The 22,212-nt window shown below is 35.9% G+C and overlaps 1 protein-coding gene across 1 annotated transcript in view; it reads left to right on the top strand.

Moving 5' to 3' along the window:
- The window catches only part of eys (EGF-like photoreceptor maintenance factor), a 341,768-nt gene that overhangs the window by 227,517 nt on the left and 92,039 nt on the right, over positions 1-22,212 (top strand). The window contains exon 39 of the mRNA XM_088934016.1: positions 9,822-9,998. Within this exon, the coding sequence (XP_088790142.1) occupies positions 9,822-9,998 (177 nt within the window). The remainder of the gene's footprint in view (positions 1-9,821; positions 9,999-22,212) is intronic.

The raw sequence follows: 22,212 nt of genomic DNA, 5'->3' as shown, positions 1-22,212 counted from the left end.
TTGCTGCTATTGTTGTTTGATGCCATTTCACTCTTAATTAGAGTGCTGTTTGTTTTGCAATGCACTGCGGTTAGCAGGCACAGGAAACAAGCAGAGTAGTGGTGAAATCTTCTGCTTGTACCAGCTGGGACACTTGCTTGGAAAACGGATTGTTTGCAGTAGCTCTGACCTACTCTGCTGTTCATTTTCTAAACCTCCAAGCAATCTGTCATTTAAAGTAAGTTGAATGCTGCAACCTTTACAGAAAAAAGTGACAAATAATTGCCTTTGCTCCCTATCACTAACATCACATGGAACAGCTTCTCCATCTCTTGCCTGCACCTCCACCATTTGTGCTGTTAGTGCTAATTTGCTGATAATTAAGTCATCCACTGAAATGCTATGTGTCTCCCCAGGCACTGTGGCAAAGCAACCAGGGTCCTGTTTCCAGGGCTGACTCATTTACATTCTCCCACAGGAAATATCACATAATCAGGCAGATGAGGTATTAAATAATTCCTATGAGCATTAATACATAGCCTGTAAGGAGACTTTGCAGAATCTGCACATTCCTGGTGCTACAAGACAGATTGTGCCTATTTGCATTTCTCATAGATAACTTGACCTATATTAATGAGCCATTCCCCGTGGTTACATTTTTGTGAAGGATATGTTTATAATAATAATTTATTGGAGCAAACTGTCTTTAAAACACAGGTGTTGCCGGGGAATGTAAAGGGGTGCAGAAGATGCTTCTCCTTCCTTTTACTAAACTTTGTTCGAATTCAATAAAATAATTGTATTTCTTAATTTGACATGGTCCTGCATACAGATAGTCGTTTTTTTCAGGCACTCTGTGATTTCAGGAGCTTGTCCTCATAGCTACAGTTACGATGATAGTCATAGAATAAGAAGCATGGGCAGTGCAATTTCTCTTTATGATTGTAACAAATATCTGCTATTAAAACATTTGATAAGTCCAGCACTGAGGGTTCCTCTTTGCTGGGTTAGAGAGGGCACAGCAAGGCAGAAATATCAGTTTGTTTAATTGCTTTAACTCTCAGACAGCTGAATATTGATTTCATCATATTTTGGCACACTATCCCAATAATTCAAAACTTCTTTCTTAGTCTATTGGCTGTTTAAATGCTGCCCTTGAACAAGCAATCCCGTCACAAATTTCCAGCAGCACAACTGAAGAATTTTCCCAGTTCAGTTTGATTTAACACTGAAGATAAAGAGATTAATTTGATTACGAGTTACACCTCACGTGAAACTTTGCTTTAACTCCAAAGGGGTTTAATTTCTGTTATGTTAATCAATATTTTTGCACTGACAATTCGCCAATTACAATGGACTGTTACAGTACACAATATTTTCCTTTTTAAGAAAACATTATATACTGAGCATCAAACCGAATTATTACTCATTAAAATGTTTAAATGAGAAAAATTAAAGCTGCAGATTTTGGTTATTGATGAGATGTTTTTAATGTCATTTCACAATTTGATCATTAATGACTTGACTCATACTGTACTTGTACTACATATTCACAACTACTACTGTATATCATAATTGTTGCATAAACACTAATTCATTTCATTAGTAAGAGGGTTGGTTGAGAGGTGAATTACCCAGTTACAAGCGAGTCTAGTGAAAATCAATAAAGAAGGAGAAACACAGATGGAAATAAGTATGCCCCACTTATCAAGACAATAATGCCTTTGTGTCATCAGTAGGTGAAAACAACACCTCAGCTGAACTGAACAGCAGCGGAGCAACTGTAAATCCTCTTTAGTAATGAATTAGGGTTTGTGCTGACCATTCTGAACTAACATCAGCTGTCTCAAGAATATTAAGAATGCATGAATATATAGCATGATTGAATCTAAATCTGCAGAAACTGTACAAGCATTAAATAACTGATAAATCATTTTACAAGAGGAGATGTGGTAGGTCACAGAGCTTGACAAAAACTTTGCAGAGTATGTAGGTCCCAAATTAAAAGCTAAATGATGGAAAAAAATGATAGTCTGGGCAGGAGAGTCTACACTCCTACAAAATTCCATTTGTAATGATTGATTGCAAAAAGCCTCTCAGTACTATATTTATGAAGTCCTACCTTCCTCAGGGCTCATCCTAGCTTGACAAGATTTCAGCACGACAATGAATGTCCTTGTGGTGTTCATTTAACAATAGCCTTCTTGCAAGATGTGAATTTCACAGTTATATTGTGGATGCCCTACTCACCAGGATTGGAGCCCCACTGAAGACTTGCGGGATGAGCTGGGATGATTGTGACATCTTGGGATCAAGGGGAAATGCACAGGCACATCCTTGCCTGTGGTCCTTGAGGGAAATTGGAATCTGGTGCGAAGCATACTTGTTTGGTGTACAGATTTTGTTGTTGCCAGTGGTGGCCTCAAATTACAAGCCTGTGACTTTCACTGCTGGCCCCCTGTTAATCAACACTGCCGATAACAAATGTTAACCATTATAATGATTTTACCTGTCTCTTCAATAAAATGGTGGCACACCTGCTACAGTCATATACTGATAACTTTGCTACAATTGTAAGTGGTTTCTATTAATGATCAGGATACTGCATTTTGAATTCCCTCTTTTGTTAGTGTTACGCAGACTATAGGTTTTATTTTATTTTAATATGTATTATATTAAGCAGCTTTACTATATTATAAATATATTACGTATGTGATTCATTGTCAAGAAAAGGTAAGCATAGAATGTGAAGAATGCTTGAATATATAGCATGAGTGAATCTAAATCTGCAGAAACTGTACAAGCATTAAAGGATGATAAATCACTTTACAAGAGGAGATGTGGTAGGTCACAGGGCTTGACTAAAAGTTTGCAGAGTATGTAGGTCCCAAATTAAAAGCTAAATGATCAAAAAAATTAGTTGAGGATTAAATGAGGGAGGAACTGATAATATGCACTGAACTAGTAGAGCAGCAGAGCAGGAAATTATTCAGTCTTGTTCTGTATTGATCATGACCTCCTGGAATGCTTCATTAGCAGCAAAGACTGTGCTCTCATAAATGCATTGCAGGCCAGGGAAAGATCACTCATTGTTAGAATTGGCAGGTAAATCCTCATGGGGCCAGCAGGACGGAGAGCCGAGACGCGTTCCTTTCCCCCCATCGTGTCTTTCTCACACTTCTCCTTCCCAGCTCCTGACCATTCTGTTACAGACTATAAAATATCCTATTGATTGAGCTCAGAACATTGTAAATGTGATTTAAAGGCTGGGTTTGATTAAAAGCATGGCCGCTGGAGGCAATGTGGCCATTTCTCCTTACGTGGTCTGAGGAAAAAAAAATGGTGTAAATCACTTGCATCTGCAGCCAGGGAGGGACACACCACAGCAATGCGTAGTTAGAAAAACTGAAGGTCAGTTAGAGCAGGCTGTGAAAAAAATAAAACATTGGAATATATATTGCAGTGCAGTTCATGGGGGATAAGAAGACACTATGGTAAGCATTTACAGCCAGCGATTCAGTTTTTTTATTCCATAAAGGTTATCTTTCCACCAAGCCCCTACAGATGTCTGTGTTTTACTCACACTTAAAGAGAAGCAAAATATATTATTAGCGATATAGTGTTTTTTATCGCGTATCCTGTATATTTCTGAATGTGCAGTATGCCACCATTTATGTTGCTAATAAATATGGATAATGAACAGTAAGACAAGGGCAGCATGTCCATGAAAGTGTTATAAAACATTGTCTTTTTATCACACTGCCCTTCCCAGTGACAGCTGGATGTATTAAATGTAATTTTGAGTTTCTTGATTCGATTTTAGTTATTAGAAGTGAGAACAACCAGTGATTTTTTTTTATTGATAGAACACTTCAGCTACAAGGGGCCAGCCTAATGTAGCCTGAGAAGTCATCAAGTTCAGCCCCAGAGACAAGAACTGAGAGCAGAACTGACTGTACCTTGTCTCTCACTGTATGTGAATCATGATCAGTGCTGGTCATGTCAGTAACTTGATTTCAGAACTTTACAAGACAAATGACTCCTTGTTATAATAATTAGAAAAATCTAACTCCATAAGCAATGACTAATATCACAAAAAAACAGTTGAAAGAATAATATTGAAATTGTTTCTTGCTTTCCTTCATGTCAAGGAGAGCATTCTTCTCAAATAATGACAATTGCACTTGTATAATCTTGACAGTGACTAAGGTTTTCTATTAGATTCTATTGATTTATGTCACAGTTTCTTATTCTCTTAAGTTTGAATCCACATTCATTAACAGGAATTATTACCTTTAGTGAGTGTTAACTTGTAAATGCGTACATAGTGCACACATCAATATTAAACACACCATCTGTTATTGCTGTGTTTAATGTTCTGTTTTCTTCCCTTTTGCCTTTTGTTTCATGGGTCTCAGGTTTACTTGTTCTCCAGTGTGTTCTTGTTCTCTTCCTTTTCTCTGTGACAGCTAAGTTCTGATTGTGGCATTAACTCCTGAGATTTCTCAGGTGTGATTTCTGCCGATATAAAAGTAGCACAGGAAGCTGAGTGGATGACATCTGGCAGTTTCTTCTTTCCCACTCATGTCAGACACTGGAATGTCATTACTTTCCCCTTTTCTGGGAAGGAGATACAGTCCCCAAAGTGGGAGCCAGGGCACTGAGGCAGCACACCCTGTTTGAATCTTGTGACATGTATTATGATCTTACTGTGAGTGCTCAACATATGGTGCCCCTTGTGTATGACAATATGGATCATTACTGGCTCAGAGAGTTTATGAACTGAGAAGTAACATTCCCCAAAACTCATTTGACTTGACACCTTTAGGGAAACAGAACAACACAGCAGAGACCCGGTGGGTGATTTGTTACTTTGCTTATGGGCAATTGTTACAGCCAAGCAGACTCTAAGCCCATGCCCAGGTGTCCCTTTATTCACTAAAATGTGTTTTGTACAGTAAAATATGCACTCTGAACAGATGCCCAGTTTTACACAAAGGTTTCTGTGGTATCAGTTTGCTTTTTACTGGCAAGAAGTAAAACAGTTTTTAAAACGAACCGAGGAAATACACAAAACCTTGTAATCTTACGTATGATGAAAACCAAATATATGTAAACTGTGAAGAATGCTTTTCATTAAATGTGAATTTGTTTTGCATTAGAGTAGTTCCTATCCAATTTATTTCAATAAAACAGATTGGGCAACAAAGTGTTTTGCCTCTAGGGAGTGGGAGACACTATATATATAAATGGCAAACCAATGTGCAAACATCTTCATATAAAATGAATTGGCATTCCTTGTTTAAACTAAATGATAAGGTTTCATCACTTAATATGGCTCATTTCAAAAAGACCAGTGATTGATGAAAATTGTTTACAGAGTTTAAATTAGCTCAGTCTTAATTCAATTGAACTCCCCAGAAATCTCCTCATGGAATTGTGATGAGATTTCCTCTTCCATGTTGTATGAAGATACAGCAAATATAAGTCATTCAAAGTAGCCCTCACAAGCTAAACCGATACAGTATACTCTCATAATAGGTTGTTACTAACATGGTTCAGCAAAGGGCTCATTACCATGTTTTATATGTACACATGAAGAGTAGCTTGTATTAGTGTTTTCCAAGACAGTAATTGCCCCTGTGTTTTATCATTGCTGCATGCCTTGACTGGAGAATGGCACTGCTCTATCAGTATACAGTGCAGCGCCGTGTCTTGAGGATGTACTATAAAGTGATTATAGCTCTGGACTTGAGTGGAATGGGGTAAAATCCTGGGTGGGATACTGCTGTTATAGCCTTTAGCAATATACTTTACTTAAATTGCTTCTCAAATGCACCGATGTCCAAATGGGTACTCTCACTATCACCACTGCAAATGATAATTGGTTCTCAATTGACTCATCTTGTTAAATTAAGGATTAAATTAAAAACATTTGATATCACTCTTCCTTATATTTAAGTAATGGAAAACATCAAATTCGGTGTGACAAGTTAGAATCCAGCAGTAATTTTTTACATTGTGCCTTAGGTCTACATTTTGCAACTCACAAGATGACAGCTGCTACTGTACTTCCTCTGCTGAAAGCAGTTCATACTACTTTGCAATTTAATGTGTCTGCCGAAACAGCAAAGATTAATGAAATATAGCCTTTCTCATTATGAATATTGATTTATTTTCCACATAATGATTCCCCCAAACTTTTTAGGGATTATTTTCAAACTTATTAAAACTTGGATGTATCTTTAGCAAGCTGTATTGCAATATTATGGTTAAAACTTTTACTGTCTGGGCTTATGACATAAATATCAGAGAACAAAATGATTTTTCTGTTATCTGAAAGATTTTTACTATGAAGAGAAGTCAGCAGATAGAAACTCACAAGATGAAACAGTTCTAATGCAATCTATACAGTTCCACACTCAATGCCTATACAGTGTGTTTACACCTGCAATGCAGTGCATCTTCAGCTGTAAAGAGAAATTGATCTGAAGTGCAGCAATATCTGTTCTTGTATTGTGGTAAACAAAATAGTGCATGCAATTCTAAATAAGGTCTTACTAATGCATTGTACAATTCTAAAATAATCCATTGATTTGAATTATATACTTTTAATTAAAATATGAAATGTTCATCTTTTTTATTGCTTTCCAACCGTACATGTCTGGAACAACATAAGCATTAACTATTTGGGAAGGATAATGGTAACCTGGGTGATTTTCACCCCTGCTGCTTTATATAATATTAATTCTCAACGTCACATCTCTCTTTGTCTTTGACAGCAAATCCTTTTACACGTGGACAGACATTTCACCCATTTCCTCATTCTTTCATCAGCTCCTTCCAAAGCAGAGATGTTGACTGCAGTCTTTTTCCATCATACTCATCTTCCAGTGCCCACTTTTCTTCTAGCCTAAAACTGCCAGAACTCTGTTTCACCTTCAGAATTCACAGAGACATTAGTTCACCCTGCTCATGGTCAAGAACATGGTGACCACATACACGTCATTCACAATCCATCCATTTGCTTTGGGGACCCTTCGTTCTATGAATATCACAAGCGGTTTTCTGCTAAATCTGCACCTCATCTGCTCCAGTGAAAATTCCGACTAGCCCTGGATATTGCACCTTACTGATGCATTTCCATTTGCATCAGATCCCTCCTGAGTCATTTACTCTTCTCAATCTCTGCCCCACAGCTATCTCCAAGACCAGCCTTAATCCTTCTGCCTCTCCCCCCACCCTCTGTCTTCACCTTTTCCATTCCAAGAATCTCCATGTTCATCCTGTCTTGTTCATCAAATTTCAATTTCTCATTCTGCTCTATCTCTTTTTGCCATTCCATGCATATATGTAGTTACTGTGGTGAAGCTCATTCTTGCTCAGTGTTTCCCCTCTGCCATTACATGTGTTCGTCATTGGCCTTATAGTAGGCCTCTTTGTTTCACCTCCTTTTTCCATTTAACATATAAGTCCAATTGTAGTCACTGCTGACAAGTATTACAAGAAGAGGTGTTTAACAATTGACTTGTGAGCCACCAATAACTCCTTTTCCAATCATTATCTGCTTGATTCCTAGTGCAGATCTGTCACTTCCACACACCACTGCCATTTCCCTCATTCAGACGGTAGGACACTGCATTCCAAAACTGACACTGCAATTCCTTCAAATCATGTGTTTTGACCCTGATCTTTGGCACCTCCTCAACATATATAGGAAAGATAAATTTAACTTCACAGATCATGTAACATTTGACCTTAAGAGGAACACCCTAAGCACTCTGCTTGATCCTACAAACTCCACTTTCTCCATCATCTTCTGGCGAATTTTCTTTGAATCAGTTTACCCAGTGCTCCCCCACCAAGAGCCTCATCAACCTGATCTCCGTTTTAACAAAATGGTGATCCATCTCACCACACTTGGATAAAACCTTCCTCTATTGTCATTGAATTTCTTCAAATTGTATCAGTTCAGAAGGTTACTTAAGCCTTCTCACTTAATTATCTATTATTATTATTAGCAAAGATAGTTAACAAACAGAAATAGAAAGCTTCTGATTTCTTTGTACCTTTCCACTAACCTGTCGGCTAAGTGTAAACCTGTCAGTTAAAAAAGTAAATCTGGTCCATGCTGGGTCACCTCATCTGTTCTATGCAAATTGATCCAAAAGGCTCAGCATTCATTTCAGATCTCTTAGATTTCACATGATCAGTCTCCTCACTTACTTCAAATCTTCACTTCAAATAGCAAACTAGAGCTTTGGTCGTGTCATTTATTTCTTGAAAAACTGGAATGGGCTGCCCTTTTTTTACATTGAGTTTCTATCTTCTTTCAAAGCATTTACAGACATGGCCCCTTCTGTCAGCTTTGGAGGCTATTATGAAAGTAATTGGTTTGTATCAACCTGGCCTTCTGCTTTTTTCTTCCTCCTATCTTCTTAACATTCTTCCTCCTTATTCAGATTATACTCAGTTTTCCTGTTTGCCTCTCTTTGGACTATAATTGGAAACAAAAATATATTTTTTATTTATTCAGCCAACCTCACTGTCATTCATATCATGAATTAAGGGAGAAAGGGAGCTTGAATTCCCCTAAGCTCATGATGAAATTCGTCCATCATCTCAAATGGCCATTACTAATTAAATCGTAGTTAGATTTGTTTCTAATGATTATCTCATTTGTTTCTTTTTGTAGCAGTTCATATTCTTGGCTATCGCAATAGCATTGCTAACAAAGGCTTGATTCTCTGCAGAACAATTCTCAGGCCATTCTTTTCGGATAGGTAAAGTCTCTTTGTATGCCCATCAAGGCATTTCCACCTACTGAATTAGAAACATGGCTGTCAGTCATCAGAGGTCCTGAAACAAGCATTCCATTAGCTTTAACTACCCAAAATAATTCAGGTAATTTATCATTGTGCATTAGTCTCTTAGAGCCTTCAGGTTTCTCATTTTTTTCTTTCTATGCATTGGTGGTTTATGGACCTGCTTGGTTCTTCCTGAGTCTCCTATCCTCCTTATTTTATGGAAATGGCCCTCATCCATGCGGGTTAAGCCCAAGCTCACTAAATCTAATCCCTTAATAAACATCCTTTAAATGCATTAAATTCTAATTATTGGGTGTCATTATGCCCTGTGAAGGTTTTTAATTTAATCAATGTCAATGTCTCCAAAACCTTAAATGCAATCATAATAAGATTATTAATTATTAATAATAATTGTTATTATTATTTATAAATGGTAGATAAAGCTGTTCTGTGAAGATGTTCATTGAATGATGGAATACACAGAATCAATTAAGTAATCGTCCATAACATCCCTTTTTATTTGACTCAGGCCCATCATTAAGCCCACATTATCCTTTTGGATTTTTTCTGCTTTTAGCCAAAGAAATATAGTAGAATATAGTAGATATAGTAGAATATATATATAGTAGATTTTTTATGGTGAGATTATTCAGGAATGAGCACAGTTGTCTTCTTAATGTGAGGAATCAGTTCCTTAGTAAACTCCTCAATAATAAATACTGTAGCCATAACAATTTCTTATAACCATCTGTGATGACACCATTATTTTTAGGCAATTTAGTTAGTTTATCTTTGCTGTTTTTGTAGTTATGCTACTGTAAAGCATTTTTTGCAAAGCTTCCATCACTATATTCTTTTTCTTAACATTTTTACTGTACATACAAATCTCTTTCAGATCATGAAGATAAGTGAGCATTAAATTGAATTAACCATAAAATTTTTACTTAATATGCCAGGCAGTAAATTAGTGAAAGAGACAATGTTAAATATGTATTTGACTATGCTTTAACTTTGTGTTGTTGTTTATCCTTTCAGATACAGCAGTATTTTTCCCATCTTTTAATGGAAAGTCTTACATGGAGATCCCTTCACCTCTGACTCTGCTGAAGCACGGCACTGACAGTGACCCCCCGTTATCTCCAGATGCAGAAAACCCTGTTACCCTTTACATCACAGTGAAAACAAATGCTTCACAGGGCACCATACTTTACAGTGAGTACAAACATGGTCTTGCATTGTGTACAATTTGGTCTTGTAGCCTATATTCCAATTGTTATCCTCCAGAAAAGCATACAAGTGTATCCATCTCACATACAGTACCATGCATACATGGACAGAACGTATTTTACTAAACCAATAAAATGCAGTTTATCATTGAACAATACAGCATCACAGTAGCAAACAGAAAGGGGGCTCATGAGTAGAAATGCTGGTAAAGGCACTCTGGGCACAGAACTGCAGTTCGAGCCTGGTCACATCACTAGCTGACTGTGTCTAGGATTCCGCAAGCAGCGAAGTGCGATTGACTGACAGTCATAGAGAGCAAGGTGGGATTAGTCTTCCTGGACTCTCTCTGAATAACCACAACTGACTATTCCAAACCAGGCAGGTACTGTATAATACATGTAATTGGGAATTTTAAATGCATAAAAACAGAATAAAAGGCTGATATTGACTGCAGTGAAATGGAGACCTTCAGATAAAAATGCAAGGATAACCCAAGCTTGGAGCACAGGCATGTTCTAAACTGCTTGGCTGTTGTTAAACATCAATACTATTATAGCAACCCATACAGCAGAAAATGTCTACCCTAAATTACAGTGAATTTTATTTATGTGACCTTTAATTGTTTCTTAAACTGTTAAGTTACATGATCAGGGTTTGCAAAAACATTCTTCAAGGCTAGTCATCAGGTTCAGTACGTTTAACGTGAATTAATATGCCTTATACATAATATTTGGGCAAATATTTTTTACTGATCACAACCTTGAAAAAATATTTTTCAAAGCAGACAGGCTAAAAGCTGCATTAGCAAGAGATAATATTAAACAGGAATCTTACTCTCTACACATAATTCTGCCACCTGTGCCATATATAGCTGGATGGGACACTTGATATTATGCTGCAGGATACCATATAAGACACTTTGCTTTTTAACCAGAAAGGAAAAGGAAATGGACATTTCATCAAATAATGTGATGTTAAAATTGAGCTACAGAAGTTCCTGAAAGACATTCAACACCTAGAATCACATCTTTCCCTGGTTGCAATGCACAGTAAAGGACTAGTGGATCAGTGGTTTGAAAGCTATAAGATTAAGGGTTCAGCAAACACAACAGTGTTGCAGAAATAAAAATTATATGTTGAGCACTGACACGAGATGTTCATGGCAAAGACATCACAATAAGCAAAATCTATACTAAGAGCTACTTTTATAAAAATAACTAAGCTGAGGATAGTTTGCAAGTTCTGTGTGATTACGTTATTACTGTATTATGTAAACAAAGGACTCTGTGCAAAGGCAAATAAACAAATTACAGAACAAGCAGACCAATTAAAAGCATCAATCAATGCTAGTGATTAACGGCTCAGTTAGGATGAAAACCAGCAGACACAGGGATCCCTCAGGACCAGGGCTGGGAACCTCTGATCTAACAGAACAACTGTTTAGAAAAATATATGTTCTCAATAAAGAAAACAAGTGACAACAGCAGAGTACCAGTCTGTGCACATGAACAGATGGACTGTAATAAAGAGCTTTTTTTGCTTTCTTTCTCCAGTGTTTGCTCGACTGTAAAGTCAGGGTCATATTGTATAATGTGGGTTGAGTCTTTGAGGAAGAGCAAGTATGTTTTACATCTTAAATTAAGTCTTTCAAAGCAGCAAAATTCTGGAAAACAATTGAGTAAAATTAAATCATGTGTGAATCCTGGCAAATACATCTTGGTATTTAACATTAAATTAATAAGCACTGTATATATGAGATCTATAATGGATTTTTCCAGTTTAGTAATGTAAGTGGACATATTTATGTTTATAAATGAATCAAAAGTTAAACACTTCATCATATTATAGGTGTTGACAAATGTACATAGTATATACATAGTAATTTTTTATTAAGAAAACATTTAATGTTCTTGTTAGTCAAATGGTGAAAGTACAATGAATGAAGCAGCTTAGGTAAAAAATGCAATTGTTTCCTTTCTCCTTTTACAGTTATACATGGCTGACATACAGTACCTATCAGTATATACATAGTTATCACACCAGATACTTTGAAGCGCTTTGAGAAGCCACCTTTAAAGGCGCTATATAAAATAAAGTGTATTATTATTATTATTATTATTATTATTATTATTATTATTACTTATTGGGGGTGACACATAGGAGAATAATATATTAAATTGTATGTTTAGCATTATCTATAAGAAGTCTTGAAATGATTTAAAACTGCAGTGTGACTGTAATGAATAAGATTTGTGAGATGTTATTTAGTTTGCTTCAGGATGTCCCGTCCTTTCTAACAATCTCATCTAACTTCATGCTACATCAGGTTTCATTGTATGAGTTTTGGCTGGTGTTGCCTTAAGCTTGTAATGTGTGTTAATACTAGCTCTTGAGATTGGGTGTGGGAGCTTAGTAACCCTGAAAGGGAAATTAATTGCATCTCACAGGAAAATGACCTCTCGTCCTCAAGACCAGGAAACCCAGACATTGTAGGGTTTTATTCAGGTAATAGCCTATGAAGTGATATGGCTCCAACTGAACTAATTTCCACCGCAGAATTCTGCTCAGTTAGCCACCATCAAAGAAACTTTGCTGGTCATACCGAGACTTACACTATTGTGGTTGATTTAATTGTTTAGTTTTTGTAAGAACTAATTGCAACACAATAAAATAATGTTTTGAATAATATTGTCTCCCATGTTCCTCTTCACCAACCTCTGAAGCATTCCCCAGGTAATAACTCCTTCCTCCCTTGAATTCCTATTTAATCATCCCTTCTCAAGTAGCAACATCTTCCATCGACAATAGTAGAGCACCCCCTTATGTAGTTGCCTTGTCCCTTCTGTGGCCCAGTGAGCAATGGAGAGCTACATACAATATATACAATGTCAAAAAAGGAAAGGGGCACTGATGTCAGGGGAATGAAAGTGGATGTCGACACAACTGCCAGACTCTGAACAGATACAAAATATTAATAATAATAAGGACCAAATAATAAGGACAAATTCCAGAGTAAACTAAGTTTTGTGTTATCCTTACAGATTACATGTCCTTCTCATCGTGGCCATGAAACAGGAGCGTCAGTGTCAAACCGAACTGTAACTGGGCATGATAAAAATAACTAAAAGTAAATTTGAATGTTTGGTAGTGATAATTCACAAGAGTGCACAATGAGCATACTTTAGTCCAATAGTAGTTGGATGAGGAGGAGAGGGGGTGGAGTGGAACTGAAGAGAAATGACGTGGGGGAGTACATTCCTTATACTAGAGAAATGTCCTCCTATATAAATGGTTCAGGTGTGTAGCTGCGCCAGCATGCGTAGTCTGCAAAGAAACAAGTAATAAGTTTATTCCATGCTGAAAAGAGAAGAAAGAAAGCACAATGTTTCAGCTGTGAGGCCTTCTTCCTATATAAATGCCTCAGTTGTTTTCAGATTATGGTAGTGAAATGAATTAGCACAGTTGCATGTAAGAATAGATTTTGAACACCAAGATATTTAAACAGCTTAACTAGCTGTATGTTTACAAGTAGAATCATGCGTCTTTCAAGATGTAAAAGGCAGCAAAGCACATTTGCACCATTTAATTTTACATTCCAAAAGCAGGCTACAAAATCATTCAAATGCCCAATTTAAAACAGAGTGAGAAAAATCAAGTGATAAAAATAGGATATTGTTAACAAAGGCGCTACTGTGTATTTTTGTTTCTGAAAAAGAAGTATGGAATTAGTGCTTGTGTGGGTTTGTCAGTGCAGTGACTAGTAGGGAGAGAGAGCCCTGAGGAGTGTGTAGAGACCCTTGAGTGCCTTGGAGCTGGGGTTCCACTCCTCATCCTGAAACACCACTCACCTGCTGGCTTTTGTTCAGTTCCACGACTGAATGTTTTATTACCATCATAACAGGGCTCATTTGAACTGTTTTAGCCTCTTAAACATGTTAAAAGTTGTTGCCTTTTAAGTATTACATTTCATAAGTAAAGTAAAATCCCAAATGAATGAGTCAGAAAATCAAAGATTACAAAGATTCCAATCAAGCAACTTCAATTCAAATAGGTCCTTAACCCATCTGAAAAGCAGCAGGTATGTGGTCCTACAGGATCAGGAGTGGGAACCCCTGCTTTAGAGCACCATCACTGAGGGATTTACAGCTAGCATCTTGATCATTTCTTATGAACTCAGTCCCTAAACTCATTTGTTCTGACACCAGACAGTAGTCTCATTCCACATGATCAAAGGCTTTTTCAGCATCTGAAGGAACACTTAAAGATGGAGTTCTGGTATGAATGGCAGCATGAATGATGTAAAGGAATCGGCGAACATTATCTCTCGTTAGTTTCAAGTGTCAAGTTAGTGTCAAGCATTTTGGCACATAGTTTAGTATTTGAATTTATTAAGGACAGGAGGTGATAGATAGAGCATGTAGAGGAGTCCTTATCTTTTTTCCATTAAAAAGAAGTAACGGTATTGATGTCTGTTGTAAAGGAATCACTCTCTGTTGCAGTCTGCATCTTCTCAAACAGTCATTGCCCTGGCTGATCCCAGAAGGTGAGAAACAACTCAAACCAGGAGGCTTGCCTGTTTATAGAGCCTTTTTGAGCTCATAGATATCAGAGTTAGACAAATTAGAGCACCATGTGCAGCTGAGTTACTTCAAGAGAGAAGCTGCAATTGAATGTCTTCAAAAAACTTTTTACATCTGTCATGGGATATCAAATTAGACTAAAAGTAGCAGAATTCAAAGAGATTTTAACATTTTATTGTCAGTTAAAGTTGGTTCAGAAGCTGTTACCTCTCAAATAGAGGGAATACTTGCAAAGTTTTCATTGTTGTGGAGTCTAATAAATAAAAATCAAATCACCCAAAACATTTTTCATTATGGCTCTGCTGCTTTGTGGCTTTTTCAGACTGGCTCTGTCTGCTGACAGAAATATAGGAATTATATACATATGTAAGTTGGTAAAGAAAACAAAGAAGACAGGATATTACACAATAATTAAGGAGCCTAACTGAAGAAGAACAAACTGCTGGGTCATGTGATTCAGCATTGACATTTTTAGAATAATATGCTGGAATTCAAAGGAAGAATTAAATATAATGTTTTGTATCACACAGATATGTATGGATTTAACTTTACAGGTTCTCTTTTTAACAATGAAAAAAGTTTTGAGTGATTTGATTGTTATCAAAGAAAAATTAATTATTTGTAGGTTTGTGGTTTTTGTGGCACATACTTAAATATTTTGTCAAAAATATCTGAGCATTCCCTTTCAATATACTGCACTGATGTGCAGTAGAAAAAACATACATTGCTCTACTGGTATATTAACATCAGTAGTTCAGCTCTTTAATGTTAATTCAGCCATGGTACTCTTAAGGTAAAACAAAATAAACACAAAGTTTTCAAGTTTATTCATTTTTTTCTAATAAGTTAACGGAAATTTCTAAAAAGCCAAAGAAAGAAATAAAATCAATGCAGTAATCAAGGTTGAATGTTTCCCTTTTTGTTCACAGATCTAGTTGTACTTAATTATGCTAGGGAAGGAAATAATATGACATGAGGGACATAGACCTATAAAATTCAACCTTAAAAACAGCAATTACCAGTAGTGTTTGAAGAACATTGATCTCTACATGAAGAACATTGATCTCTGCCCAGCCTGGATCGCTATGGCATACTGACATGACACACGGCTGCTTCTCTGTGTCTGTGCAAAAGTGCTTAAAGCGAGCATATGGTATCTTGTCTAGAAAACTTAAGGATCATATCTAAGACCATTTCAGATGTTTTAAGCCAGTGGTTCTCAAACTGTGGTACGCGTTCCGGCAGTGGTACGCGGAGTGCCGCCAGGTGGTACGCCAAATGACCCTGGAACTGTGTCGTGTGCGCTGAAAAATCAGGACGGGTTTTCATATTTTGTATTTTGTATTTTAAACGTGTCGAATACGCAGCCTACGTACTGCGATACAGTGCGCGCTAATACTTCAGTGGACACAAGAGATACTCTGTAATTCTATACCACTCTATAGGAATGCGTGCTACGGATGCAAGTAACCAATTGTATTTTAAAAAAGCTACTGTATCTCCAGCAAATAGGGAGGAAGGAGAATGTGCGTGATTTTGGAACAATGCCAACGTTGTAAACACAGGAATGCATAGAAATACGTGCTACGAACGCTGGTAATCTTGGGAGCACAGGAAAGCGTGATAGATAACAGAAAAATATTTAAGAACTGTTCTAAGTTAATTTGAGAAAAATACACCGAGCATCTCTGTGTTTCGCTCCCATGCGCATGAAATAAAAACTTTAAATAAATACGGAAATAAAAACGGAAACGCGGAAAAATGCAAGCTTGCGGATTGCTAAAGAAGGTAAGCCACACTATTTTTGAAGAACCGTATTTACCGTTGGCAAAAGAGCTGACACGTATTATGTGTGGAGAAAAAGCTGCTAAACAGCTCGACCTGCTGCCCCCCCCGAAAGACACAGTCACTCATAGAATTATTGAAATGAAGGGTTATATCAAAAGTAAGGGAGAATCTTACTCAGCTCAAATTCACTTGGACTGTAAATATCTCCTCTTGATTTAGTGAGGGGTTTAAGGAATGAGAAGCAACATTATTCCTGGACTTGAAATAGAAATCTCTGTTCCGGCAAGAGTACTGTATGTTCATTGTATGAAATGAAACAGAAAGGTCATTATACAGTAGTATAATGTAGCTCCATTAGCAATACCAGCTTTTCACCCATATCTTATACTTGTGTACACATCGAATATTTATACTTTTTCCAATCTGCAGGCAGTGCAGTGTCTATGCATTCATCATTTCAGGACCCTTTTCAGTTTGACTTTGTATTTGTTTGACTGAACAATGATTACATTTTCTGCTCTTCTTCTCATTCACAGTAGCATGGTGAATCCCGATTGCAGTGTTTTACAATAATCTGCAGTACTGCCGCCACGAAAAGATTCCGGCATTGTCTTGTCTGATCACAAAACTTTTTGCCTAATGTTTGCAGTTTAATTAGTCATGTCAAACAGATTTGCTATGATGGGCCAGATTTGATTTAATGTGATTAACCTAGGCCATACAAATCATAAATTATCAAAAAAGCTAATACACACATACAGTACTACTGTTATTTATTTGTAGCACTTTGCCTTTTTGATATATACTTTACAAGATATACAACAAAAAGCTTTATCATTATTTATCATTTTTTATTTTCTCATGGACATTTTCTCCGATCTAAGCCTTTGAACTCTGTAGCTTTTTCAAAATCACTGTTGGCATCATAATGAAATTCTTGACTCTTTTTTTTTGTTTGGGTGTGAACGTGGTTGTTTGGTTTGGAAGATCAGCCTGATCTAAACAGTGACTAGATGATACGATGAACCTTCCATTTCATAATCATGAACTGTCCTAGTACAGATCCCTGTGGTACTGCAGTGATAACATCAACACAGCTGTGGGGTGATGAGACCTCTTGAATAAGGAGAGATGTATGTACAAATGACATAATGATAAATATGTTTATATATTTTCTGGGGATTTATAGTTCATAATATTAAAGATATATTATATTTAATATATATGATAAATATATATATATATTATCCCACCAGTGAAAAGTTACTATTATTAATATTACATTTGTTAAATAATACATTTATCCCACCAGTGAGAAGATACTATCATATCAAAGATAGGATCCTTATCTGCTGTCTCATTTTAATAGTTTCAACATTTTCATGAGGCAGGGTTGAAGAAGATCCCATTTAATGTATTCAAGTATTAAAATTAACTGTACACTCTTTTACAAAAATATTGATTTTAAGAAAAATATGCATTTATTTAAATAATACTTTAATAATAATATTTATTTAATAATTTAGTAATTATTTTAGCAATATATTAATATTAAAAAAGACATACCTCTTTGAAAACAATCTAGTCATCAAAATCTTATGCATTACTACACTTTATGCGACACAAATGTTATAAAATATCTACACAAGCTGAAAAAAATAAAACTGAGAAGAATTAAGAAATTTAGTAAACTTGCTAAATATACAGAACAAAAAATGCATAATGATTGTGATATTAAGTATTCAGCAAGTGGAGTGAATGTAAAGTCACTGATCTCATTTTTTTGGCTTCAATGTTTGTTTTTCATTCACCTTATTTTAACTTTTTTATTGTTTTTGTTCCATAATGTCTAGAAAGATTAAGGAGAAACAATTAAAAGTGATAATAGTGTCAAAGGCAAAGGATTAGAATGGATGATAAAATGCAGATTATGAAGCATTTAAAAGCAGTATTAGAGCTATTGCCAGTTACTCTCATATATCAACCAATAAATCAAGAAGGTAAAAAATTCTGCTATTGAGAACCCTGTTATAATAACCTCTTTCAGTGCAGTTTCTTGGAGTGCTTGCTCTGATAAAATCGCTAGTATCTGGTAGTCCTTGTTCGCAATGTTTGCAGTTGCTGGCTGGATTTGTGTTAATCAGCTGGTTATAAGACCAGGTTATGGTTATGGACCTATAAGATATCTTAAAAGTGAAAAAAAATAATTTGAATTATCACAGATTTTGGTGATAAATTTTGCCCAAAGTAGATCAAATAAATGTTTATTACAACATTTAAAACATAGCTATACAACTCACATCTTTCACTGCTGTATACAGATTTACAGTTCAGTCAATCATAGCCATTTTCTTTAGCCATAGAAAGTCCAGAATTTAACCTGCATAATCTAAAGACAATAAAAAAAAAATCCCAGGGTGTTTCTCGAAAAGAGTAGGGGTGTAACCCTGGCATCCTGGCCAAATTTCCCATGCCTCCTAATAATCCCCCTCTATGAATTGGCTACATTACTTTGTTCTTCTCCCCCCCCACTCCTACGGCATACGGCAGGCAGAGCGACGCGCCGGTTGGAGTATTCTCGGTCGCATTTAATGGCAACGTCAGCTCAAAGATTTGGTTCAAACCACCAAATGGAGACTGGTGTGCCGACAAGCGGACCCTGCTGATGCGGGATTAACGCTAGGATGAGAGAGAATCTAAAGACAATAAAACATTTAAAGACGGAAGAGGAACCCAGGCATCCTAATTAAATTTATTCTGCCCAAGACTAAATCTCCCTCTCTAAAGAGATACTCACAGTTGAATACAGTAGGAACAAATTTTCCTATTCTAAACAAAGGCATCAGCAATGTAAGAGAGACATTTTAGCTTGCAGATTCCACAATAAAGGAAATCAGAATTTCCAAATAAGACAACATGCCCTCTTATATAATAAAGCTCAGATTCATACTCACCATTTAGATTAGCAGGACAGAATCTCGTTTTACATCTGATTGGAAAGGAACATTTTTCTCAGCACAAGTTTTTAACCAAGATAATGATGATGATATTTCCTCTTCCTGTCTTTTCTTATATTTGGTTTTTGCTGTCCTTTCTGTATATCTGCTCCCATATTTATGCTGTGGTCCATTACTATGGTGATTAGCTTAATGACCTCACCTGTAATGAACTAGTCACTGTTGAATATTTATGTTTCCATATAGCTGTTTTAATGATCTAACAGTGATCCTTTGGCAAATGTGATATTTTGGCAAAGACAGCTGCGTAAATATGTGCTAATTCCAATTGAACCAAACCCTCCCAGGTCACAACAGTATTATGTAGATTTCCTGCAGAAAACATGATGTTCTGACTCAAAAGTGTAGTCTTGATACTGTTCTGGAAGAATATTTGTTTTGTACAAAACACTACTCCTTGGTAAGGAACAAGTAAAGGTTTATTCCATCCTAAAAAGAGAAGAAAGGAAACGCAACGTTTTGGCTGGGACACCAGAAGAAGGCTGCACAGCTGAAACGTTGTGTTTCCTTTCTTCTCTTTTCAGCAGGAATAAACCTTTACTTGTTCCTTTGCAGCCTATGCATGCTGACACAGCTACCTACTTGGACTACTCCTTGGTAGACCTGTCAAACAATTATCAGAATTTTCATTTTTAATTTTGTTAATTTAAATTTATAAAAATATTATATTTTACTTGGAATTTCTCTTTATTTTTTTAAGTTTATATATTATGATAACTGTAAGATAAGAAGTACATACTCCCATTCTTGAAATATTTTAATTAAAATCCTTGGAAAAGCAATCTACTGTATAAGACAAAGTGTTAAGATTGTAAAATCTACAATTTCAAAATAAAATTTGAAATTTTTAGCATTGAATTAACAGCTAGAGACTCGAACCGAAAATTTAATATTTAATTAAATGTTTTAAAAGTAGGTATGAGATTCATTCGACTGATTGCATAATTCCTGATGAATTATCATCTTGAATCCTTAAACTAGGGATTAATCCTTAAGTACTTATATTAAACTTTAATGCCTTATAATTTTATTATTAAGTTGGTTAAAATATAAGAGTTTGTATTCAATAATAGTGTGCAGTGATTGAAGACAATGTCTTCTCACCTTATGGCCTAAGATGTTGGTTTAAAAGCATATTAACTGCTTGTTTAAAACCTGGATAAAGTGATTATCATATGGTGTTGAAGTGTATGATTTGTTGTATTGGGTTAATAAAAGTTAATGATGGCGTAGTCATGACAGCTGCAAGGCTACTCCACATTAAATCAAAATAAATGTGTCTTTCAGGGAATTTGGAAATCTTTAGGAAGCTAGAACGATTAGTTCACAGCAATCAAGTTTAGTATTCTTGTACCTCTTTACCTATACCATTACGTTAGTCACAGGTGCCCACAATGTCTTTCCGTTGTAGGTGTCAGTGCTCAGTAATGTATTTTGGATTCACAGATCTGAACTTAATGATTAGTTCACATTTTAGATGCAGTTGTTTTTTGGGGATTGTCATTGTATTCCTGAAACTTGTGGATATTTATTCTTTTAAAATATTTCTCAGAACATTACAAATGTAAAGTGTGTGTTAAATAATTATGCAAGAAGAAAACCAAGCACTCAGGACTAATAGTTTTAATAAAATATTTATCAAACAAAATTACAGAAAAAATGAAAGGATCACGGTTTTGTGTGGCGGTTTAGCATAATTATATTGGAACACTGGAAAACCTTTGTCCTAAACATCAGGTGTGAATGTATTAGTTTGTTAATATATTTATACAATGTGCATAGAATAAAATATTATTTCAGTGCACATCCACAATAAACAAATATTCAAACATGAATTATATTTAAAATTGGCCTCCGTTATTCTTAATTTATTTGTCTAACGCTTTTATCCAAAGTGACTTACAGTTCTACCCATTTAAACAGCTGGGAATTTTACTGAAGCAATTATTTGCAAAGTTCTTATCAGGAAAATGACAAAATCTTTTTTGAAGCAGGTGCAATGACATTTTATTAAGCACACATGACATACACAAGGTAAATTCTGATTCAGGTAATTATACCGATAAGCATTTATAGCCAACATGATTAATTAACACGGGGTGTGCTCTAAAAGTCGCAGGCGAGTTGCATGTGTTGCTACTGTACCACTGGAACATCCGAGATGCATGCTTTCCACCAGGTTACAGGTACTGTCCTGTGGGATGTGAATCCATTCATTTGATAGAGCAGGAGTATCCAGTCGTGGTCCTGGAGGGCTTGTGCATCTTTGGGCTTTCATTCATAACTTCATAACTTTTTAAGTACAGAGGTGGCATGAAGGCTCCAACATCCAAGAACATTCCTCTGTGATTGTCACTCTCTTGCCATGATGAGGCAGTTTATTTATCTGAAGTATATTAAAGTACCTGGAAAAAGGCTATACACTAATTTATGCAGTGTAATATGCATTGACTATATTTATATGACTGTGATCGCTCTTAAAAATATATTGATGACTAATTCATCCTAGCAATTCTAGTTCTACTTGTAGTGAAATAAACAAGGTGAATATATATATAAATATGTATATCTTATATATCTGAAAATTTAAACCTTGCATGTTAACATGTTAATATAGCTTTGGTATTCCAAAAGTGAATTTTCCCTGCACCACAGAGAGAATGTTACTCTTCACAAGAAATGTTTTCATTTATTCTCACAGAGTAAATTATGTAGTTTCTCAAATTTCTCAAAACGTTTGTCCTCTTATGATCCCTGCAGTTATGTGGGTATGCAATACGTTTGATTGCTTCGCTAAGCCCTGATTGATTTATG

The sequence above is a fragment of the Atractosteus spatula genome, chromosome 15 (genome assembly GCF_055471065.1).
Source record: "Atractosteus spatula isolate fAtrSpa1 chromosome 15, fAtrSpa1.hap1, whole genome shotgun sequence".
Lineage (NCBI taxonomy): Eukaryota > Metazoa > Chordata > Actinopteri > Semionotiformes > Lepisosteidae > Atractosteus > Atractosteus spatula.
This window is presented reverse-complemented; position numbering and strand designations above follow the sequence as displayed.